General features: G+C 50.1%; 1 protein-coding gene across 3 annotated transcripts in view; it reads right to left on the bottom strand.

Annotated features, from left to right (window-relative positions):
- Positions 1 to 25,168, bottom strand: part of KDM2B (lysine demethylase 2B) — a 142,096-nt gene that overhangs the window by 25,077 nt on the left and 91,851 nt on the right. For all 3 annotated transcript variants that reach the window (XM_058281345.2, XM_058281346.2, XM_058281347.1), the window contains one exon: positions 605 to 829. In XM_058281345.2, coding sequence (XP_058137328.1) covers positions 605 to 829 — 225 coding nt within the window. The remainder of the gene's footprint in view (positions 1 to 604; positions 830 to 25,168) is intronic.

Genomic DNA, 25,168 nt, shown 5'->3' with positions numbered 1-25,168 from the left:
GCAGCTGGAGGGCCAGCTCCTCAGCACCCAAATCACCGCTCCTTATGGGGCAACCCCTCCGGAGATGCACAGACCTCCCACCTACCAATCACTTGCAGGCAGGGCTGGAAGGGAGGGCCTGGAAGCATCATTAACTGGACTATAAAAGTTGGCGAGGGCACAGCCAGGACAGGACTCGCTGGTAGGGTATCTTTGATGGTAGAAACTTTAAAGTATCTGGCCACAACCATTGGATTATGAAGAAAAAGGAGCCTGGGGGAGCAGATTCAGCTCAGTGGTTGAACGCCTGCTCCCCATGTGCGAGGTCCTGGGTTCAATCCCCGGTACCTCCTAAGGGGCAATAAAAAAAAAAAAAAGCCTAAAAGCCTGAGCTGCCCCAGGTCCTGTCCTGGAGAATCTGACAGCAGCACTTGCCCACCTCCCCATTTTTCCACAAGGGAACACCTATCAGGGCGTTCTGGAGCCCAAACGAGACCAACAAGAGCTAAGCAAGAGGCCAGGCGGGGGCTGGATTCCGAGGCGGTCAGGGTCCTGGGGGTGCAGAACTCCTCCTGGCCGCCCCTCCCTCTCCCCTCATGAGGGGCTGCGGGGCCGGCGCACTCACCGCGATGCACTGCCGCATGATGCAGCTCTGCTTCATCCGCCCCGGGCCCCCAAACTTCTTCATATCCTTGCAGAAGTGGCACTCCCCACACTCGGTCCGCAGGCAGGCCTCGCACTTGCGGCATCGCGTCCGGCGCCGGCGAGCTCCGGCCGTCGTCCGGTTGGCAGCCAACTTCACCGCCGAGGCCGGGCCCAGCTTCCCCTTGGGCCTACCTACCGCCCGGTTCTGCGAGAGAACAGATGGGACGGGTGAAACGGGGGTGGGGGCTGCCGGGCCCCAAGCAGAGGGCACCCTGGCTCAAGACCCTTCTGTGGTTCCCACCCTTAGGGTAGGCCCCTGTCTGCTGCTCTGGCCTCTGCTGCGAGGCCAGGCTGGGCCGCTGGTGCTTCCCCAGACGTGGTGCGTTCGACCCTGCTCCCCCCACTCCTCCCGGCTGGCGCCCACCCAGCCCAGAGGACCAGTTTCTGTGCTGCTTTCTTCCGGCACCCCAACCAGAGGTAGCAGGTAGCCCTCACAGCACTTATCCCACAACGTTAGCCTGTTCTCTCGCTGGCCTTCCCTGAGACCAGGAGCACAGCAGCAGTCACCAAGGTGTCTTGCCTACTACTGGCTCCCTAGAAAACTGCCTGGAACATAAATATTGGTGACATCACCAAACCCCAGGGAGAATGACAGGTTAACCCTGAGGTCCTTCACCTCTGAGACCTTCCCTGAAGTGGGCCCCAGATGCTTCTTTCCTCTCACTCAGAGGAAGACAGACACGTAGATGGTCAGAAAGCAGGACAAGGTCCCCAACGAGCCGGCATGGTTCCTGGCCCCCAGGCCCAGTGCTCCTACACACCCAGGCCCTGTGGTGGAGCTGCTGGACCAGCCACTGCGTCCCGTGTGCACCTGGGGCTGACGGAGGTAGGACCAGGAGGGCAGACAGGTCTTCTGCCCATGTTTAGAATGGCACGAGTGTGCTGAAAACGGTCAGCCCTCTGGCAGGCGGGCACTCCACTCGCCCTGGAATCTAGCCGATCACCTGGCGTGTAATGCCGAAGCCTCTGTCCAGCTGATTGGAATGCCCTTCAGTCCAATTCCATCCTTTTCACTTCAGCATCTGTCACACTTGGACTCCAAGACGAAATCCCAGCCCAGCCCGTCTGTTAACTCCTGTCGTAAGTACATGCACCCCAACGGTAGAGGGGCCTCCCTCCAGACTCCCTCTCCCACGACACCATGCACAGCTCCCAGACACCACCTTATACGAGGCCCCCAGGGAGGAAAATCAGCCCCCTGCTCACGAACAAAGCCTCACCGTCATCCCTTTTCTTCCACAACAGGGGGGGTCCCTGCTTGGTTCCTGACGGTTTCATGGACCGCACCCCATCCTGGTTCCAACACCAAAGCTGACCCTGCCCACAGATGAACCTTCCCAGGGTCGGCAGCGTTCAAGGAAAACACCAAGGCCTCTGGCGGCTGAAGCGCCTGCCTCGGGAAGCCCTGCTGCGCTGGACCTTTGTCCCACTTGCTCTGAACTGAGGTGGAAAGGGAGACGCCGGAATCGGCTTCCCTGACCCACCTGTCCTGGCCGGCCCCTGCCTCCCCAGCCTCGGCTGCCTTTCCCTCAGAACTTATCCAAGGGAGCGGAGGTAGCTCAAGCAGTTGAGCTCCAGGCTTCCCACATACGAAGTACTCGGTTCAATCCCTGGCCCTGGTACTTAAAAAAAAAAAAAAAAAAAAGCATATTACTCAGAACAACAACAACCAAGTAATCCAGACTAGCTCAGTCATGTCCACCCTCACCGCTGGGGCAGCCCAAAGGCCTGTCAGGAGGGAGGTGGGAAAGGGCAGGGTCTGCCGGCACACCAAGCAGCAGCCTCAGGAAACAAGGTTGCTCCAATGCCAAGTTACTCTTCTTTCAAGCTGCCAAGGCTCTCCAGGGTCTTCTAGTGAGGTCTGGGGCTGATCAGACGCATCAGTAGCTCTGCAGCCACTTAGTGCGATAAATAAGACTAGAAAGACCTCACATCAGTTCACGTCAGGTTTTGCCGCCAAATAAGTAGAAAAGTAGGGGGTGGGTATTTTTCAGAGCCTTTTTGATTTTAGAACTCCGCATAAGTGAACCTGAAAACAAAGCAGCCAACACAAAGAGCAGCAAAGACCACGGAGAAGGAGCAGCTGCAAGGGTGGCCCAAGACCTTCTCCAAGCCCTACCACAGCGGGTGCTGTGCTCATCGTTTCAGATGCTCTTACCTCCTTTTTCCAATAACAACCCCTTGAGAGATGGACCAGTGGCCCCATTCTGGAGACGGGAAAACAAGCTAGAGACTGGTCCAAGGCCCCTGAGCAGCATATACCCCAAAGCCACGGTCTGAACACTGTAAATCAGAGCTGAACATGCCCGTGAAGTGCGGCGTGGACGGCACGGCCCTGGGGGAGCATGGCACTTCATGCCAGACGCCATCAGCGGGAAGGGCGCCCGCAGAAGGTGCGGGGAAGTACATCTCCTCCAGGAAGTGGAAACCCAGGAGGTTTCTCCTCTTCCCAGGCCGCAAGTCTGTCTGATTCTAACCCACATCAAGACCACTGGCCTGTTATCAACTTGCTCCTTAAATCCACAAGCCAACTCCAGGGAGTCCAAAGAGGCTCAGGGAGAACAGACGGAGCTCATGAAAAATGGGGCTGTGTTACAGGCAGATCCTGAGAGGCTCGAGTCAGGTGCAGAGTGGGCAGAGCATGACACTTATGGGAAAACTTCTGGGAACAAAACCAGAGGGGGAGGCCTCCAACTCTGACCCTGGGAGCACAAGCTCCCGAGGACCAGCTCTCTCCTCCTACGTAGGAAAGTCAGGTATAAATAACCACTGAGAGCCTCTGGCCTTGCCAGCCATGGGAGGACAGTGTCTCTGGAAGGAAAAAGTTGGGCCAATGCAGCCAGAGCCACAAAGCTGGCATGGGCCTATGAAATACTGCCCCACTAGCACTCCTAACCTACTGAAAAAAACAAATCAACCTGGATCCAACCACAGCTGAAGCATCCAGAAACATGAGACAGCACCAATGCCCCAGCAGAAGAGAAGGACAGAGCTGCTGCTTCTGAAGACCCCAATGCAGGCCCTTCGTACCGGGCTGCCAGGGGCTTCTCTCTCCAACCCTGTAGGAACTGGACACCAGCTGGCTTATCAAGAGGAAACTGAGCAACACGTGAAATGCAGGATCCTAAGAATACTGACAAAATCAACAAGTGAGAAAGAACCTTAGAGGTGGTTTCTATTAAAATCTCCAACTGGGACTCCAAACAGCCAACCAGGAAACCACATGGTAGTAGAGTAATAAAAACAGGGACAAAAAGAATAAAAAGGAAGGTGAACAAGCCAAAGCTCTCTCATTTTTGCATGAAGCTTGTGATCTACTCTCTTTTGGGTGATACCCCAAGATTTAAACACAGTTTTAAACTCTACTTTATCCTGCCCTTACCTCTATTAGTTTTTTAACGTAAAACAGAATGCCTCTGTTAATTTAGGCATGAAGTATTCTCAGCAAAGGGAATGCTGGTATCCATCAACTTTGACCTATAAATCAGCCTCTCCCTCCACAAGCCCATTTGTTGATCTTTATCAGGCTTGGGGTTAGGACAGTATGGAATCCACATATTAAAAGCAGTGTTCCAACACCTTTTCTCCATCAGCAAGTCAAAAGCATCCCCTTAGTATCCCCCTTAGAGAGAATACCATCAGGTGGTCCTTTCATTCACGTATTCACTCCACAAAGATTTAATGAGTGCCTCCTATATACGAGATACTGTCCTCAGAATATTCATGGGCGGAACTCCACAATTCCTCATTTCAATTACTGGCATCAATCAAACCTACTAGGATTAATCTAAACAAATAGGAAGATATCCTGTGTTCACCGACTATAGACAATACTCCCCAAAGCCACCTACAAATTCAATGCAATATGGATCAAAATGCCAAATGGCTTTTTTGCAGAAATTGATGAGCTGATCCAAAAATTCATATGGAAGGGAAAGGGACCCAGGATACCCAAAACAACCTGGAAAAAGCAGCACAGAGTTGGAGGACTCACACTTGATGATTTCAGTATTTTCTACAAAGCTATGGTAATTAAGACAGTGTGGGACAGTCTGAGGGCAGATACAATGATCAAGGGAATCAAGAGCATAAAAACCTCACATTTACCACCAAGTGCCAAGACAATTCAACGACGGAAAGAATAATCTTCAACAAATGGTCCTGGGTCAACTGGATAGCCACATGTAAAAGAAGAAAATCAGACCCCTACCTCACACCATACAAAATGAACTCAAAATGGATCAAAGACCTAAATGTAAAAGCTACAACTATAAAGCAATTAGAAGACAAAGGGGTAAATTTTTGTGATCTTGGATCTGACAATGGTTTCTTAGAAATAAAAGTACAAGGGACAGTAGAAAAATGACAAACTGGACTTCAAAATTCAAAACTATTGTGCTTCAGAGAACATTACCAAAAAAGTAAAAAAGTAAAAGTCCAAAGACTGGGAGAAAATACTTGCAAATCGTGTATATGATAAGTGTTTATATTAAAGAACTCTGACAGTACAATTAAAAAATGGGCAAACTATTTGAATAGATATTTCTCGAAAAGAGAGATACAACTGGCCAATAAGCACATCATTACCCAATAGAGTATAACCTGTACTGCACACTGCAGACTCATTCCCTCTCACAGTCCCCCACCCACCCACCCAAATGTTCACCAGCTGTTAATTATGTGCCAGATTCAATGCTAGGATAGTGAGGACATGCTCCCTGCTTGCAAAGGATTACAGTCTGGGACCACAGAGGTGTAATGCAACATGATGATGATGACCATGACAAAGAGGACATTAAAACCTAACATTTACTTAAGGCTTACTAAGTGCAAATCACTCTTTTCAAATACCTGTATCAATAATTTATGAGGAAGGAACTATTATCTCCACTTATAAGTGAGGAAACTGAGGCACAGAGCAGTTAAGTAACTTTTCCAGTTTTATACTACTAATGAGTGGGAAAGCAGAGAGATGAACCTGGGTAGGTAGTTGCAAAGCCTCTGGCATGCTGACCCAGATGAAATGTCTCATCTCACTGGGAAGGGAGACTGGGCAAAGTGTCACAGAACACAGGAGGTGGCAGCCAAGGTAAGTCTTGGAGGAAGAAGAGGACTCTGCAGGCCAGGGGCTGGGGTGGGGCTGGGGAGTGGAGAGTCTAAGCAGAACGAACAGTAAGATAGAGATGTGAAACTACATGACACATTCAAGGAGCTGCAAATAGCTTGGTATGGCTGCTACAAACAGCTCTGAGGTGGCAGGAGCCCGATCCTACAGGGCCTCCAATAACACATTAGGGAAATCTGCTTCTGGAAACAGTGCAGGGAGTGGATACTTTTGGGTGGGTGGGCAAGGAGATCAGTTAAAGATATAAAATGGAGCTTATGAAGGTGTGAATTAGAGCAACAATAGAAGGTATTGGGCTGGGTGGGGGAGGGGGGTGTGATTCAGGAGATTTTCAGAAGCAGATTCTGAAAGACCCGGCTGATTGCCTGATCAGGAGGTATGCATGCAGGAAGAGACCCGGAAGACTCTGAGGTTTCTGGCTTAGGCAACAGAAGAAAGGGGCTCAGGAGAGGGCAGAGAACAATGTCTCTGCTCTGGAGTTGTTCCTCCTGAGGGACCCATGCGACATCCAAAGAACATGCCCAGAGAGCAAGTGGGACCAGAGAGAAGACACACAACTGGAAATTAGTATTGCATAGGTGTTAAGACTAGTTAAGTCCGGGAGGCTGTCCAGAGAGATGGGTGGAGTGAAAACAGGGTCTTGGGGAGGGTCCTGAAGACTAAAAATATTCAAGGGGCCGGCAAGAAAGTGCAGCCTGCTGAAGAACAGCCAGAAAGGCAGGACAGTTCAAGGGAAGAGTGTTAAGAAGGGAGCAGTCCAGTGTCAACTGCAGATGAGCAAGAGAGTAAAACGTGGCTGTATGTTTTTATAATTAAGACAGTTCTCAGCTTGCCACCATACTACCAACCACCGCAGTGACAGTGCTTCAGGGGATAGCCAGAGCCCCCCAGACAGCCTGGCGTGCCTTGATCATGGGAAGGCTGCGTTCCACTGTACAGTGCATCCAGCCTTAGTTCAACATAGTCCTGGCCAGTATCTTCAAGCAATATGGACATCCTAGAAAATCAAGTATTCTGCCATAGCATTATGGGCCTCATAACACACACCTGTAGACTCCAGGGAGGGCTCTGGCTTGTTTATATAACTAAGCAGAAAGAGCAAGAGAATAAAAACACAAGGACTACCAGAAACCCAGGGGATGGGAGGACCTCTGGAGATCTGGGGAAAGCTAAGGGCCTTTTCCCCAGAAAAATGCACATGGGCAAAAAGTCCAAGACTTTTGCATATAATTTAGGGAAGATTCAGGGACCCCTGTCAAAACCTCACTGCTTAAGAAGCCATATTAAATAACACAGTAGTTATGACTATACAAAATTTCTGGGTGTTTTTTTTTCCCCCATAATTTCCTAATTACTGGTATTTATCAGCAAGAAGCAAAATTCATTGTTTTAATTATTTTAAAAAGCTATAGAACTAAAAAAAGCTATGAAACTATTTTTAATTTGAGGGCTAAAAAAAAAAAATACCACAATGGAACAAGAATTCTTCTCACTAATGGTACTTTTTGAAAGACCATCTCCCCAAACTGGAAAGCAGAGCAGAAGAATTTTCCAATACTTTTTGCACTGGAGAAACAAACTAAGTCTTCAGAAATAGGTCGAAGGGGGCACACTGGCCAAAGAGCATGCAAGTGTCCTGCTAACAGGGCTCACTCGCCATCACCCCCCTCTTCCCACCCACACATTGCAGCATTTGGGATCGGGAGCAGCGGAAACCCAGGGAGCTGCAGGGTAGATGACCCAGTCCAGCAAAAGAGGCCTGAGAAAAACACCCCCGATGCAGCCCAGGACTGGGCACCAGTCACAGATTTTTAAGGTGGGCAGCTAAAATTCTGCTGAGGGTTGGGGTGGGGGCTCGGACCTACTGCAGGAATACAGAGCAAGGCAGCTTCCCAAGAGAGCCTCCCACCAGGTCCTTCCATTAGGCAGGTGGGCAAGTGTGCCCGCAATTCCCCACTCCAGCCTCCTCCGAGAAGGGCCTTCTCCTTGGTGCTAAGCCCACTCTGGTAGGGGGCGTGGCCGTGGAGGTAGGAGGAGTTAGACGTCCTGGGCCCTTCTTCAAAGAAGATTTGGGGGAGACTGAGGTCTAGAGGCTGTGAACTGTGGAAGAAGGAATCTGCAAGAAGGCGCTCCTCAGGCCCCCAAAATTCCAGGGCTGGGAAAACTGATGAAGAAAGGGTAGAGGCACGTAAGGGGCAGCGAGCCTTGGCAGGGTCCCCCAAGTGTAGGGTACCTTATCTGACAACCATCTTCTCTATTGGGACTATGGGAAAAACCTGCTGTCCTACTGTCTTGACTCAGGTATCTTCCCAAAGCACCTGAGAGGGGAAAAAACACACACACACCATCTTAAAATTAAAATGAACATCACAGCCACAAGAACGCCTATTGCAAACCATTTCACAAGTGCCCCAACCCGGCTGATTGACAAGAGGAGAAGGAAAAAAATCTGGCTACAGGGTGTACAGGTCTTCTCTGATGGACGCCTCTCTCAGGAGTGGCAAGATCTGAAAATGTGTTTTTAAACCCAGAAACGTCTTAAGTCTTGTTGCCACAGTGTCAGAAGATTTTATCTACCACAGACCATAGGGCGGAACCAAGTTTAAAAAAAAAAAAAAAAAAGGCAAACAGTAACAAGGAACCTCTCTCCTGAAACACCAAAGCCTACTCAAAACTGAACCCGAATGACCTATGAACGACCAGATGCCACAAAAATGGAAAACTGACAGAAGGGATTAGGCAGCCCCATACTGAACTGCATATCCTCAAACCAGGAATTTAGATGGGCACTAAGCAGCAAGACTCTGAGAGCCATTCACACACTCTGCTACTGAAGTTCCTGGCTACAACCACTTGGACTGGCTCTAGGTGACCCAACTCCAAAAAACCAGCGAGATTCAGTGACACCTCATGAGGTACACTTGCCCGAAGACTGTCCAGCAAAGCTGAACAAATAAAATTCAACTTTCCCTGTTCTTTCAAATAAAACCACTTAATACTATGTGCCACACTGAACAGCAGCATATATAGTACTTCCTCAATAGCGCCTAAAAGGTTCCTCACATTTAGGCCTGAACATTCCAAAACATCTTTATGCCACTAGGGAAATGCACTCCAGATTTCTAAATAAGCACCTTATTCTGCCGGTCTAATGCCCGCATCCTAACTCGGCCCACCCAATTCTCAGCTCCTTCCACAGGTCCACCTGGTCCGTATCCCGCTGCTAATATTATCTAGCAGATCACTCCACAGAACCTAAACTTTCTTCCCGGCTTCCTCGCCAGAAACCTTCCAGGAGTAAATCCACGCCGTAAACTCACCGGGGGCTTTGTTTTACGTGCAGGCTTCTGCCCCGCGGTCCCCAGAGAGGTGGCTTTTCCTTCTCAATCCAGCCCAGGCCGAACACTGCCATCTGGGGTCACTGCTTCCTCCCGCCGCCGCCCGTGCGGTCTCGCCGGGGTTCCGGATTCCCCGCGCCGCCGAGCGCCCGGGCGGCCCGAGCCCGCTCCCCTTCCTGTCGCGCTCTGCCCACGGCGGGCGACGCGCGGCGCCCAGACAAAAGCTCCCGCCGTCGGGCCCACGGGCGTCGGGGCCCCGGGCTGCCCACTGTCCGGGCCGCGGGCGTCCTCCCGCGCCGAGGCCGAGGGTCCCGGTGCAACTTTGCCAACAGAAAGAACGGCGGCGGCGGCGGCGGCCGGGGAGGCGCCCGCGGGGTCCGGGCGGCAGGCACGCGCGGGGGCGCCCGGGGCGAGGGCGCCGAGGGGAGGGTGCGGCGCGCCCCGGGACCGCCCGCGCCCGCAGCCCCGCACCTCGCCCGCCCGCCCGGCCCCCCGCGCCAGGCCCGGCCCGCCCGACGGCGAGGCCCCGCGGCCCACATTGTCCTCGCGGCGCACGGCCGGCCACCCTCGCGCACGGCCGCGCACGCCGCTGGCACACGCCCCCTGCCCGGGCCGCCGGCGGCTCCCGCGGCTCCCGGGCGGCCCCCGGCCTGCCGCGCTCCCCCGCGCCCCGCGCCGGCCCGGCCCCGGCGGCCCCGCCGGCGGCCGCTGCAAAACTTTCTCCTCATCGCGGCGGCCTCCGGCGGCGCGTCAGTCAGGCGGGCGGCCGGCGCTCCCTCCTCAGCCCCACCCGCCAGGCCGACCTGGTCCGGCTCCGAGTCATAGTCGTCGTCCTCGGCGCTCACGGACATGGCCATGGCTCATGGTGGGCCCAGGCTCGGGCGCGCTGACATGGCTGGAGCGGCGCCGCCGCCGCCCGCCGGGAGCAGGCTCGGCTCGCGCGGGCTCGGCTCGGGCTCCCGCTGCCGCCTGGAGGGAGCCGCGCCGCGCGCCTCGCACGCCCGCGCGGGGGGGGGGCGGGGCGGGGCCGGCGGGGCGGGGGGCTCATGCATATGCATGAGGCGAGCCAGGAAGGGGCTGGCCCCCCGGGCCGGCGGGCCAATGGCGCGGCCGCGGCGCTCGGGCCGCACACAAAGGGAGCCCGGCCGGCGCTGACACGGGGGCGGGCCCCGCCGGGGGCGGCCCCTCGGGGCCGGCGCGCGGGGCCCCGGGCTGCGTGGGGGCGTGCCCCGCGCCCCGCCCGGCCCGCGCCCCGCGGGATGCACATGGGTGGCTGCCCGCCGCCGCCGCCGTCATTGCCGCCGCCGTCACAGGAAATGCTCGCCCGAGCTGGGGTGGGGTCTTTTGTGTGGTCCTGCGGGGCGGCTCGCGGGAGCCCCGGGGCGCACGGGCCGCGGCGCGGCGCCCCCCCCGGCTGCGGGCACACGGGCTCGTGCGCCCGCACGGGGCCAGGACGGACCCGCGAACCCCGGAGCCCGGCCCCGGAACTCGCAGGCCGCCGGCCTGGCCACGGCCTGGGGGCCCGGCGTCCCCGGGCCGCGGGCGGCTGGGCCGGGCCGCTCCCCGCGCTGCCCTCTCGGCCTCCCGGGGGCCCTTCCAGGTGGAGGTGGGCGGTGTGGGGCGTGCGGGCGGGAGCTCTGCCGACTCGCCAGCCGCGGGACTCGGGCTGCCAGCGATAACGCCCGCCCTCTGCCCGGGTGGGCGTGCCACCCTCTAGGGCGGAAAGCCCCCCCACTGCCGCACCCAGCAGGCGACCTGCGAAGGGGGGGGGCGCCGCAGGCTGGAGCCCACCCGGTTCTCCTAGGAAACCGGTGTGCCCTGGGCTAGCTCGGGAGGTTGGGTTTCTAAATTCTGGAACTAAAAATTCCTGCGTTTACTCCAAGAGTGGCCCAGTCTTGTAGAAAATTATTGCCAGAAATCCAGATTAAGACTCATTAAAAAATATATAGTCTTTCAGGCCCCTGCGCTGATGGAGGAGCTGGAGTGACCAAAGCTGGATATGCAGATAATGCACAGGGTGGCTTTCCAAGGGACATCACCTATGCACACATGTACCTGCTCAGTTTCTTCATCTATAAAATGGCAAGTTTTGTCCACCCAAGGGATGGCTAACCTGTAAATGGATGGGAGGCTTTCCCCAGAATAAGGCCATTAGCTGTAGAATAGGGGGATGGCCTCTGCCACATCACTGGTGCCCAGGGCCACTGGCAATAAAATCCACGGGTGGGGAAAGAAAGCCTGGGCAGGGAGGCCTGGTAAAGTAACACTCAGGAGGCATCTAGCAGGAACCAGGGCGAGTGAATGAGCAGGATGTCAGTTTTACTGAGTGGATTTTAAAGTTGTCTGAAATTTATGTACCCACTGACACAACGGGAAAAACTCCCAGCAGCCTTGCTCTTTTCCTCAAACATATCTATTCCGGGTTTCCTTCCTCCTCTCTTACATTTTTCATAATCCACTCATGGTTAACAATAAAAGTAATAAGCAAAAGAATAACTTCCTCACCTGATGCCACCCCCAAAGGTCTGAGCTTCTGAAAAGCTACCTGGTCTGGACTGGTCTGTCTGACCCTAGGGGCCACTCTCTGCCCTCAAAGAAAGGGGCAGGGCTTGAGAAAAAATGCTAATCAAGCTTTCACTTCAGTGCAATTCCTAGGAATGGGTCAAAACTGCAAGGATAAGGAGGCCCTGGAAAGACCCAACCTGGTGAGAGAAAAGTCTGGAAGTAGGACTGTTTCTCGAAAGTCTCTCCCATTACATATAAGCAGAGCAAGTATATTTTGAATTGTTTGGGGGGTTGATTTCTTTTGAAGACTCTCAAACGCTCACTTCTGTATTTAAGGAAGTAAAGACAGTCAGTTCTTTTTAATAATCATGGCTCAAAAAAGAGAAAGGCAAAGAGTGGGCAAACGGAAGCTGCCGATAACACACACTTCACATGGACCGCCAACTCCTTCCTCTCGTTATCTCATTTCAGAACTGGAGGCCCCAAGACTATTAGGAAGCAGCTCTGAAGCCCAGGGTCCCTTACAAAAGCACTTGTCTGTGTCGTCCACCCCTACCCCCCGTCCAGGAATATGACCAGCTAACATTTACTGAGCCTTTCTAAGGGCAGACCTAGTGCTAAGCATGCTGTCAACATTATTCACCCCATTTTACAGATGAAGAAGCTGAGGCACATCACTGCTAGGGAGTTAAGGAACCTGGATCTGAATCCGAGGCCTGGGCTCCTAACCACTCACTCTGTGTCTCATGACGCTGGCATAGTAACCCCAGCAAGACGCACATGGAGAAAAAAATTAGCTGCCCCTTACTAGAGTCCATAAACTGTATTCTTGGTTGAAATCTACTTCCCAGGCAGGTAGGTAGGGTCTTGGTAGAAAGGCTGCTGTGTGATCTATTGGGGGCCAGCTGGGGAGCTAGGAAACTAGGATTTAAGACATGATAAGGCAGTGGGTTCTCTCCAAACCCTAGGCAGGCCCCTGCCAGCCACAGTACTAACACCTCCTACAAATTCCTCTTTCTCCCTCACCCATGTTTCCTCTAGCTACCTTGTACACACAATTATCCAGCGGCATCCAGTGGTACTCGTTCTGTAGTCATAGTGTGCTGGACTCAATATAAAATACAAATTACTCCATCCTTTACCCGGGACATGGCCATCGTAAAACTTAGGGTTTACACTGCACGTTGCCCTTGCTTGGTCCTTTCTCCCTCTTGCCCTTTTCTGTGACCCTAAGGACAGCACACTCTCCCCATTCCACTTAGCCCAGGCTTGCTTTCTTAGAAAGAGCTCCCCAAAGCCGCTTCAGTGCTTACTCTGAGCCAGAAGGATCCAGGACTTCATCAAGTGGTGAGGAAATAAACAAAAGCAGATGGAAGCCTAGTCCTCCCCAGCCATGCTCGTCACCCACACCCCCCTGCTTTCTCGCCGGGTGCTATGTGATTTGCTGGTCTGCCTATCAGACCACGGGGCCTCGAATGTTGTAGGGTCTTAGCTGCCTCACAGGGTGGGGCTAGGCAGTGTGCTCAGGTGAGGAGGCGTGAGGGCCACCCTTAACAAGAATTCCCTCCTCCCCCACTTCCCGGAAGGAGAAGGAGAAAGGGATGCCGTGGCCTCTGGGCCTCCTGGGGAGAGGGTTTCTCCTCATCCCCACGTTGCAAAGCGCACGGCTCAAGCTTGGGAACATGATTTTCCAAGGGATCTGGACAGGAAAAGAAAGTGGACTCCCTTTGTGTCCAAACTAACGACAGGCTGGTACCCCGCCAGACCAGCGGCCACCCTTTGGGAAACAGGCCTCCCCAACCTGGTAACAAGTGATGCCTGACAAGCAATAAAGGGGGCAGGCTTCAGGTAGTTTACTATTGTTCTACCACTTTTCTCTCTTCCTCCCTGTGATGGTTGAATCGTGGTCTCCACAAATCCACGTCCACCTGGACCCTCAGGACATGACCTGGCTTGGAAAAAGGGTCAGTGTAGATCTACTTAGTTCAGATGTGGGGACCCTAAATCCAGTGACTGGGGTCGCGGTGAGAAAAGGACACACAGGTCCGTGCAGGGAGGACGGCCATGTGACAGAGGCAGCGGAGGGAGGGCCGCAGCCCCCGGGGAGCCCGGCCTGCCCACTCTCAGATCTTGGACTTCTGGCCCCCAGGTTCTGCTGCTTTATGGCAGCCAGTTTGTGGTCATTTGTTACGGCAGCCCTAGGAGACTAATGTACCTGAAAACAGAAGGTCTTCTGGAGAATTATTTACAAGGCAGGGTAAAATGTAAAAGGAATTTCTGCCTCCTGTCAAATAGAACTCAGGACTCGAGGGTTAACCGGGTGAAGCTGATTCAGGAAGCGACTGACGGACGGAGAGCTGCAGCCATTTCTATTAAGAAAACTACTCATGTTATTAACTGCTCCCCCCACCCCAAAGTCATTCCACAAGCATTTTAAAACTGCATATACTCGTCATTCGGGTCTCCTCTAACGGGACATAGCTTTCTGTTAAATGGGGTTTCTCTTTGAATAATGTCTCCTTATGCTGCCAAACTCAACCAATAAATATTTATTCACTTGAAGTTCTGCATACACAGAATTTTTTAAAAATTAAAAAAAAAAAAAAACCAAAAAAACCAAAAAGCCAAACAGCAAAAAATCTCATATAACAAGTGACTGGCACGGACCTGAGATGCCGTCCCCCTCCCCATTTCCAACACCTTAGCAGATCTTTTCCCTTCTCTGTTCATTTCCTTCCTAAAATCCAAAGACTGAGTGTTCAATTGATGAGAGAAGTGGGTTCACTTTTCAATCTCCCCCCAAAAGGAGTGACTAAATATATATCAAACGCTGGCATAATTCCAGCCTACAGTCAAGACTTTTGTGAACTTTAAAGTATTTTTCTTAACAAGACCAAATCTGCCTTGCCTTCCCTTACTAACCAGAGCTCCATTCACACACTGTCCCACCACCCTCCAAGGAAAGACCCTGGAGAAACAGGATCTAAAATTCTATAGAACTTGGACTCAAGAGAAGAAGAAGAAGATAAAAAGAAGACTCCAAAGATTACTCAAAATGGGATAATAAAGCAGACAGTAGAGACAAAAATATAGCAAAAAAATGTTCATCATTCATAGCAGCGCTATTCACAACAGCCAAAAGATGGACACAACCCAAAACCCATCAACTGATGAATGGTTAAAGAGAATGTGATGTACCCATACAATATCATGTTATTTGACCATAAAAAGGAATGAAGTTCGGATACATGCGACAACATGGATGGCCTTCGAAAACGTTACACTGAGTGAGAAGCCAGACAAAAGTACACAAAATGTATATTACGTGCTATGTCCAGAATACGCAAGTCCATAGTGACAGCAGATTAGTGCAAGGGGAGAATGGGGGGTGACTGCTTAATTTGGTATGGGGTTTCCTAATGGGTGATGAAAACATCCAGGCATAGACAGAGGTGATGGTTACACATTGTGAATGTATTCAATGCCACTGAATTGTACACTTTGTACATTTTATGCTATGCAAACTTCACTCCATTTTTTTAAAAAGTGCGTGTAGTGTGTGTATTCATCAGCCGGTTTTTGCTAGGTTAGTTAAACTGGGCAAAACCGTTACAAACAAAAAATGTCAGTACCAGGAAAAAGCCCGGGCCTGCCCCCAGGGCCTATGCACAAGCTTTCTTCCATCTCCAGGGAGGGGGCCCTATGGCCCTATCATCTAACAGGACCTCAGCAGGGATCTGAGTTCCTATCCCTGAGAGGACGCCTGGCTAGACCCTGAACCCTGGAGCAAATTCAAACTCACCAAACCAGAGTTGAATCACCTTTTAAAGAACTGCTGACTGTCACCGCGGGGGTCTAATGGGCTCCCACAGTGCCTTAAAGCCCTCGCTTAGAGATGGGACGCCTCCTGGGCAGGGAGTGGGCAGGGGAGCCACTGGGCCTCTCCTCTGCTACCATCCACCCCGTTCTTTAGAAATGGCTCATCGCCAGCTGGCCAATTTGCCTCTAAAATCCCCCTGGATGTGTGAAAATTGGTAAGTTTGTCAAGACACTCAAAATAGAGAAAGCCTGACAAACCTCATCTGTCACCATGTGAATCAGCCATTAAACCCTCTACTTTGAAAATTGGTATTTAAAGGAGAAGAGGGAAGCAGATATGTGGCCTTTTCAGGAAGAACTGCATTTAAGGGCATCCCCAAGCCCTGAGGGCAAGCCCCACTTCACAAGAGAATGCCAGCTAACTCATGCCAGAGGGAGGATCGGCTTAAAAGAGGGCTTTGCAACTCCTGATAAAATTATTGATAGTCAACAATTATTGACTTTGTATCGAAACTATTTGTGACAGGTCCCTAGAGGCAGGGAAGCACAGGGCTGCCTTAAACTTACCCAAATTATTCTCTGAACGAAACTGAGTAGGGGGAGGGGGAGAGTCAGGCCTTCTTCACACTTTGAGTTAACTTTAATCTAACCAAGCCTTTGACCTCATTTCCAGCTTACAGAAATTACAAGAGCTAAAGGAACAAGCTAAAAACACCACAAGGAAGCAATTAGACCGACACAGAAGGTGGGACGTTCTGCAGGGCACCTGGTTCCATCTTTTCCACATGCCAGGGTCCTGAGAACTGTCTAGATTAAGAGCCAACAGTTTCAGACTCAAAAGGTCACATATTGTCTGATTCCACTTCTGTGGGATGTCCAAAATAGTAAATCCAGAGAGTCAGAAAGCATTAGTGGTTGCCAGGGGCTGAGGAGAGAGGGAAGGGCTGCTAATGGGTAGGGGTTTCCTTCTGGGGTGATGAGAAAGTTCTGGAACCCCACAGAAAGGGTGGCTGCAAAACACTGTAAATGTGATTAATGTCACATGAGAGTGGTTAAACTGGGGGATTTTGTGTTGCATATACGTTACCACAATAAAAAATTAAGATGAAATAAAATCTCCTCCTCCACAACCACAACCCAGAGTAGCAGGCCTCTCCCCACACTGGCCCCACACCCAGCCCTTTTGTCTCACAAACAATAACTGAGAGCAAAAAGAATCTAAATCGCACACACACAAAAACTATATTCCTTTTTATGAGTGAGATCTCCACACCTCCTTAAAGAGCTCTGCTGGTTCATCATCTCCACTCATTGGTGGAAGGTTGGTGATTCAGAGCAGGAAACTATAGCTTTCACTTTCCACCTAACTTTCTTTTTTTTTTTTTTAATTTTTTAAAGATTTATTTTTATTTATTTCTCTCCCCTTCCTCCTGCCCCAGTTGTCTGCTCTCTGTGTCCATTCGCTGTGTGTTCTTCTGTGTCCGCTTCTGTTCTTGTCAGCGGCACCAGCAATCTGTGTTTCTTTTGTTGCGGCATCTTGCTGCAGGGCCACTCCAGGCAGGCTGAACTTTCTTTCACGCTGGGTGGCTCTCCTTGCGCATGGGGCCCCCCTACGCGGGAGAAACCCTGAGTGGCATGGCACTCCTTGCGCGCACCAGAACTGCGCGTGGGTCAGCTCCCCACAGGTCAGGAGGCCCTGGGTTTGAACCATGGACCTCCCGTGTGGTAGGCGGACACTCTAACCGTTGAGCCGTCCGCTTCCCTACCTACTTTCTTTTGTATAATTAAGATCCCTCTGTCCCAAATGCACTTGGCCTTCCTCTGAAGCAAACATGAAGCAAAATTAAACTCAGGAAATGTTTCACCTGTATTCAGCCAACCCTGCCCTTTGCTCTGTAGCCATCTAAATCTGGAAGATAGGTGAGCTGATGGCAACATTCAGTGGCTCACACCCATCTGCTCCCCAGAGCCAAAGAAAGCAACCTTGAGACAGGACTCTTTGGGGCCTTATAACTATAAACTTTTTTTTTCCAGGAGGCACTGGGGTTTAAACCAAGGAACTCATATATGGGAAGCAGGCGCTCAACCACTGAGCTACATCCGCTCCCAGAGAGTGAAATTATAGAGGGCAGAAAACCAAATGACAACTTACCCCAATGTCTGTGATCAAGTGTCCTCCTTTAAAATGGGAAATATAGGGTGGCATTTAAAGGGGGGGAAAAAAGTGTCTGGAGAATAGGCCATTGTTCCATAAATAAAACCCAATCATGACAAGCAGTGCCTGCCCAGCTTCCTAATTATTCCACCAAAGACAGAAGTCTTTGAGTTCAATATCTCAAGTGCTTTCCAAGAATTTGTCTTTGCCATTATTAACACAGACAGCTGAGCAGGTTATCAAACTAAGAAAGAAAGCCTGGGCTGAAGACTTTAATTACAGATTATTTCAGCTGAACTACAGGTTATTTCAGCTGCTACAGATGAGAGTTGAAAAGTTCCAGGTGGGATAAGATCTCTCTAAGCCCAAGGGTATGGGGAGGGGGCACCTAAATTGTGAAACCAGGGAGCACTGAGGAATTCTTCTGCTGAGTGTTATCCTAACAGTTGACTAGCAATGGAAAGCGAATAAGTCATCAGAGAGAGGACTCGAGGCACTTGCTAAGCACCTTAAGGAGAGCAAAGAGATGGAAACAGACTGGGCATGTCTTCATCTTTTAGGAGCTCTGGGAAAATCCTGCTATCGTGTTCATTCAACAAATAATTCCTGGACGTTTGCCATGTGAGAGCGATTTTCCGTGTCCACATACATGAAATGGGTTAGTGAAAAAAAATGATTAAGAGGAGAGCCCTGGTCTTCAAGAAGCTACTGGAGGCTTAGGACAGAGATGGTCACAATAAACAAAAATTCGGAGTGGAACATGCAAGTCCAGTAGAAAGAGAAATGGGGTTCTCGGCAGGAAATGGATGGCATCCTCATGTCAAGTCCTGGAGGAGAGGTCAACGAGGCTGGAAAACAGGGTGAAGGGGAGACCAACAAGACATGCTGATGCACCCCAAGATCAGCGAGCATGAGCAGTCATGACCTCTCTTCCTTGGAGCTATGGATGAAGGCTGGGCACGATGATCAGAAACGCAGGGAGAAAGGGGGCTGTAGGACAGGAGTGGGGCCTTCAGGAGAAGGAAACAGACCAGGTACAGTAACCCCATAGGGGCAGGTCGGGGAGTAAGGACCCTGACCTACCCCTCCTTGCCGCCTTCCCATCTGCTGGTGCCTCCCAACCCAACCAGAAGCCAGCCCACAGGGCAGGGTGGAGAACGGTAAGAAGCACCTGGACTATATCCAGCTTGGGAAGCCTTCTGGATAAAGCGGGAATTAAGTTGGGTCAAGAAAGGTGGAGAGAATTTGTATGTGAGGAAATGAGAAGAGCATTTGGAGAAGGAGAAAGGTGTGAGCCAAGGTGATGGGGTAGGAAGGTCAATTGAGAATATGGAGGAATTACATTCCCCTGCAGTGTAGGAGAGCCGAGACCAGAGAATGAGATTCTAAGGGAGAGCTACAGTTTGGGACTTCTACAGATTTTGAAGAACATGACCCAACACATTTTATGAAGCCAACATCACCCTAATACAAAGGCCAAATAAAGATACCACAAGAAAATAAAATTACAGACCAATTTCACTAATGAACACAGATGCAAAAATTCTCCACAAAATACTTGCAAATTGAACCCAAAAGCATATCAAAACACTTACATACCACAACCAAGTGGGATTTATTCCTGGAATGCAAGGCTGATTCAACATAAGAAAAGCAATCAATGTAACACACCACATTAACAAATTGAAGGGAAAAAAACCACATGATCATCTCGATAGATGCAGAAAAGGCATTTGACAAAATCCAGGATTCCTTTTTTGATAAAAACACTTCAAAAGATAGGAATAGAAGGAAAATTCCTCAATATGATAGAGGCATATATGAAAAACCCATAGTCAACATCACCCTCAATGGGGAAAGGTTGAAAGCTTTTCCTCTAAGATCAGGAACAAGACAAGGATGCCCACTGTCACCACTGTTATTCAATATTGTACTAGAAGTCCTAGCTAGGGCAATAAGACAAGAAAAAAAAAATTAAAAGCATCCAAATAGGAAAAGAGGAAGCAAAACTCTGTTTGCAGATGACATGATCCTGTACTTAGAAAATTCTGAAGTATCCACGACAAAGCTACTTGAGCTAATAAATTAGTTCAGCAAAGTGGCAGGATATAAGATCAACATGCAAAACTGAGTAATGTTTTTCTACACTAAGACTGAGCAATCTGAGGAGGATATTGGGGAAAATTCCATTTTGAATAGCAACAAAAAGACTCAAATACTTAGGAATCGATTTAAGCAAAGAAATACAGGACCTATATGCAGAAAACTACAAAACAATGCTAAAATAAATTTTAGAAGACCTAAACAAATGGAAAGACATTCCATGTTCATGGATTGGAAGAATAAAGATTGTCAGAAGAGGTCAATCTTACCCAACCTGATTTATAGATTCAGTGCAATACCAATCAAAATCCCAACAGTTTACTTTACAGAATTAGAAAAGGCAATTACAAAATTCATTTGGGGGAAACGGACTTTGGCCCAGTGGTTAGGGCGTCCGTCTACCACATGGGAGGACCGCGGTTCAAACCCTGGGCCTCCTTGACCCGTGTGGAGCTGGCCATGCGCAGTGCTGATGCGCGCAAGGAGTGCCGTGCCACGCAAGGGTGTCCCCCGCGTGGGGGAGCCCCACGCGCAAGGAGTGCGCCCGTGAGGAAAGCCGCCCAGCGTGAAAAGAAAGAGCAGCCTGCCGAGGAATGGCACCGCCCACACTTCCCGTGCCGCTGGCGACAACAGAAGCGGACAAAGAAACAAGACGCAGCAAATAGACACCAAGAACAGACAACCAGGGGAGGGGGAAATTAAATAAATAAATAAATCTTAAAAAAAAAAAAAATTCATTTGGAAGGGAAAGTGCATCCGAATAACTAAAAGCATTCTAAAAAAGAAGAGCAACATAGGAGGAATTTCACTGCCTGACCTTGAAACATATTACAAAGCTACAGGGGTCAAAACAGCATGGTACTAGCATAAAGATAGACACACTGATTAGTGGAATAGATTTGAGAACCCAGAAATAAACCCTCACCTATACAGTCAATTGGTTTTTGACAAACCTACCAAGTTAATGTTAACAGGACAAGAGTCTCTTCAACATATGGTGCTGGGACAACTGTATATCTATAACCAAAGGAATGAAAGAGGACCCCTATCTCACTCTCTATACAAGAATCAACTCAAAATGGATCAAAGACCTAAATATAAAAGCCAGGACCATAAAACTACTAGAGGAAAATGTAGGGAAACATCCTCAAGACCTTGTAATAGACAGTGGTTTCTTGGGCCTTACACCCAAAGCATGTGCAATAAAAGAAAAAACAAATAAATGGGGCCTCCTCAAAACAAAACACTTGTGCACATCACAGGACTTTGTCAGGAGGGTGAAAAGGCAGTCAACTCAATGGGAGAAAATATTTGGAAATCACATGTCTGCTAAGGGTTTCACATCCAGGATATATAGAGATGTTACAACTCAACAATAAAAAGACAAATGACCCAATTAACACATGGGCAAAAGACCTGAATAGACATTTGTCCAAAGAAATGCAAAGGGCAAAAAAACACATGAAGAAATGCTCAACATCACCAAGGATAAGGGAAATGCAAATCAAAACTACAATGAGATAACATTTCATACCTATCAAAATGGTTATGAAAAAGAGAACTACAGTGCTGGGGAAGATGTGGAGAGACAGGAACACTTATCCACTGTTGGTGGGAATGCGGAATGGTATAGCCACCGTGGAGGACTGGTTGGCAGTTCCTAAAGAAGTTGAATATAGATTTGCCACATGACCCTGCAAGACCACTTCTGGATATATACCCAGAAGAACTGAGAGCAGGGACACAAAGAGACATCTACACACCGATGTTCACAGCGACGTTATTCACAATTGCCAAAAGACGGAAACAGCCCAGGTGTCCATCAACAGATGAATGAATAAACTGTGGTATATTCATACAAAGGAATATTATGCAGCTGTAAAAAGAAATGAAGTCCTAAGGCATATGACAACATGGATGAACCTGCTGAATGAAGCAAGCCCGACACAAAAGGGCATATACTATATGATTGTATTATTATGAACCAAATATATTGTGTAACATACTGCATGATTAAAAAGAAAAATTTTTATATGTAATTGAGAAATGTATGTTTTTATTCAACTATGTTTTCTTTTTAAATTGTTTATATTTTCAATTATTAAATGTACAAAATAAAGTTTAAAAAAAAAAAAGGAAATGGAGGCACTCAAGTTTTTATAAAAAAGGAGCGGCATGATGAGACCTAAACTGAGAGATTCTGGCCTGAGAAGGGACTGGGCCTATTGGCAAAGAGGGACATCTACAATCATTCTGCGTCGGGTTCCCAGAAGAAGACAAGAGTCTTCCTGCCTCAGTAAATGGGACCTGGGATCAACCCAGCCACCTCCTCTCCTCCCCCCAACATCTAAACCATCCCCAGATCCTGGATCCTATCCGTTTAATATCTGGCATCTTGTCACGAATCCATTACCTTCTCACTGCCGGCACCCACGCAATCCACCAAGGGACCTTGAGCAATTGCCTCCTAACCCACCTCCAGCCTCCCACTGTCGCCCCTCCTTTGACAATGGCTCCCCATGGAATCTGGGATAAAATCTAGAATCTTGGCCAGACCTCCAGTATATGGGACCACTGCTTAGCCCTCTGTGGTGGCTTGGAGCTCTGTATCCCAGAAAAACCTGTTCTTAATCTTAGCCCATTGCTGCACATTGTAAAGGGGACTTTGTGATAAGGTCCCTTCAGATAAGGGGGGGGCAGCAACTGAAACAGGTGGGTCTATAATCCCATTACTAAAGGTCTAAAAGGGAAGGCCACAGAGGAAAAGGCCAGAGGGAGCAGCCAGGGGAGGTGGCCTCGTGCACTGCCCTGTGACAGAAAAGCCAAAGGCCAAGGTCGCCGGCAGCCAGCCCCGGAAGGCCAGTCTTCTGGGAGAAAGCACTGCATTGATGACGTCTTGATTTTGGACTTCTAGCCTCAGTGAGCCAATAAACCTCATTGTTTAAGCCCTTTGGAAGGCACTTGCTATGGCGGCCAGGAAACTAAAAAATAGCCTCTAAGCCCAGCTGGCACCACATGTTCACCACTTGCCCACCCTGTCCCATGGCCCCCCACCCCCTGGTTCTGAGAACTCTTCACTTGCGCTGTTCCCTCTGTGTGGGGAGCTTTGCTCTCTGACCTCTCACCTTTCAAGTCTCAGCCTAAATGTCTCTTCCTCACAGGCCTTCCGTGACACCACCTGACCCCGGTTCAAAACCAGTCACTGTGCACCACCCTTGTCCATGGCCCTCTTTTTGCTGTTGCTGTTTTTAGGAGACACCAGGGGTTGAACTCAGGACCTAGTACATGGGAAGCAGACGCTCAACCATGGAACTACATCCACTCCCCTACAGTACTCTTGTTTTTCCGCTTGGATTTATCACAGCAACTAATTTTACACAAGTTGATCCTTGTTATTCATAGATTCTGTATTTGTGAATTTGCCTCCTCGCTAAAATTTATTTGTAACCTAAAATCAATACCCGTGGTGCTTCTGCGATCAATCACGGGTGAGCGCGGGGCGGCAAAAAATTCGAGTCGCCCAACACACCCGTTCCCAGTCGAGGTCAAACAAGGTGACACTCTGCCTTCCTGTTTCAGCTCTCACACCCTAAACAGGTGTCCTTTCCCCAGCGTACGGAGGCCCCCATTTCCCACAGTTTGTGCTTTTCCTGGGGGATTTCACCGTTTAAAATGCCCCCACCTAAGCAGAATCCTGAAGTGCTGTCCAGTGTTCCTAAGCACAAGACCACAGACGGACCTTACGGAGAAAACACGGGTTAGAGCAGCTTTGTTCAGGTATGAGTTACAGTGCTGTTGGCAAAGTTCAATGATAATCAACAATTTACGCTAAATAAGGTATATTTAAACAGAAACCCCCGTAAAAAAAAAAAAAAAAGGTTCTGCATTATCAGGTGATGAAAATGTTGTGACCAGAGATTCCCTGGAACCTAATCCCGTCTTGCCGTGGGGAACAGGGGTTCAGCCCTCAAGGATTCGATGCTCCTGGAGGCTTTAGAGAAGGAAACTGCTGTGAATGGCAGGAATCCACTGGCCTGATTTCTGTGTCCACCTGTTAATTGTCTGCACCTCCCCTAAACCGTTAGGTCTGCTTCTTCATCACACACCCAGTACCCAGCACGGGCCATGAGGAATGAATGAAAACATGGAAGGAGAGAAGGCAAGCAGGCAAAGAATTATTTTAAAATAAGCCCTCATTTTGGGTTACCCCAAGGTGGTGTCAATAGCCTCGAGCTCTTCCCTACAAAGGGCCAGCAGCAGGTCAAACTCCTCTTTGGTCACACATGGTGCCATCCTCAAAACGTCCCCTTCCTGGCTTCAGTCTACTCCCCTAGAAAGGGGGATGCGCTGATGGGACCTGGCCATCGGGCTCACCAGCAGGTACCAAATAATGTGTTTCAGCCACTAACAAATCTGGAACCAGAACCCACATACCCTGGTCAGGCCTGGGTAGCAGCTTGTCGGAAATGGGGACATCCTCGAGAACCCTGTGGATTGCAGGTCAGGAGCCCAGGTTTTTGTTTGTTTTTTAATTTGGTTCCTTTCGCTGCAAGCTGCAACCATGGCTAACATGCTTCTCTTGTCTTTCTCTGCACTCCTGAGCTCCACACGCTCCGGCAGGTGCCACGCTCCTCTCAGGCTGGCCCACGAGGCCTTCAGGGGACTGGAAAGGACTGGACCAGCACGCTGAGACCCTGGGCCCCAGGGCTTCTCCTTTCAGGGAAGGGATCAAGGAGAATCTGTTTGGGAAACCAGGAAATACCAGTCCCCTTCAGCACAGCTCTACTACAGAGAAATTAAGCCATTCAGACCGTCCCTTGAGATTAAGTTTTGCACAAGGAAATCATCTTTAGGCATGGAAAATGCCTCTGAATCATTCCTCCCATTCCCTGCTCTTCCTCCAAAGCCTTCAGGGAGCAGATGGGGCGCTATCACTCACTTGCAGCCATAATTATGAAAACTGGGCCCAGCACGGAACAGGGATTTTACTCACAGAGGAGTAAACTGAGGCTCAGACTTGCCCCAGACCAAAAGACTGGTTAGCAGCAGAGCCAAGGGTCAACCTCTAGCTACACCGGACTCCAAATCTCACCCAGGAAGATTTTAGAACCTTCAGGGAAGTGGATTTGGCTCAACGGATAGAGCGCCCACCTACCACATGGGAGGTCCACGGTTCAAACCCAAGGCCTCCTGACCCGTGTGGAGCTGGCCCATGCGCAGTGCTGATGTGTGCAAGGAGTGCCCTGCCATGCAGGGGTACCCCCTGCGTAGGGGAGCCCCATGCACAAAGAGTGCACCCCATAAGGTGAGCCGCTCCACCTGAAAAAAGTGCAGTCTGCCCAGTCTGCCACATACACAGAGAGCTAAAGCAGCAAGATGACACAACAAAAAGAAACAGATTCCTGTGCTGCTGACAACAACAGAAGCGGACGAAGAAGA

The sequence above is a fragment of the Dasypus novemcinctus genome, chromosome 19, assembly GCF_030445035.2.
Source record: "Dasypus novemcinctus isolate mDasNov1 chromosome 19, mDasNov1.1.hap2, whole genome shotgun sequence".
NCBI classification, from domain to species: Eukaryota; Metazoa; Chordata; class Mammalia; order Cingulata; family Dasypodidae; genus Dasypus; species Dasypus novemcinctus.
The sequence above is the reverse complement of the archived record's forward strand: the minus strand, read 5'-3'. Positions and strand labels throughout refer to the sequence as shown.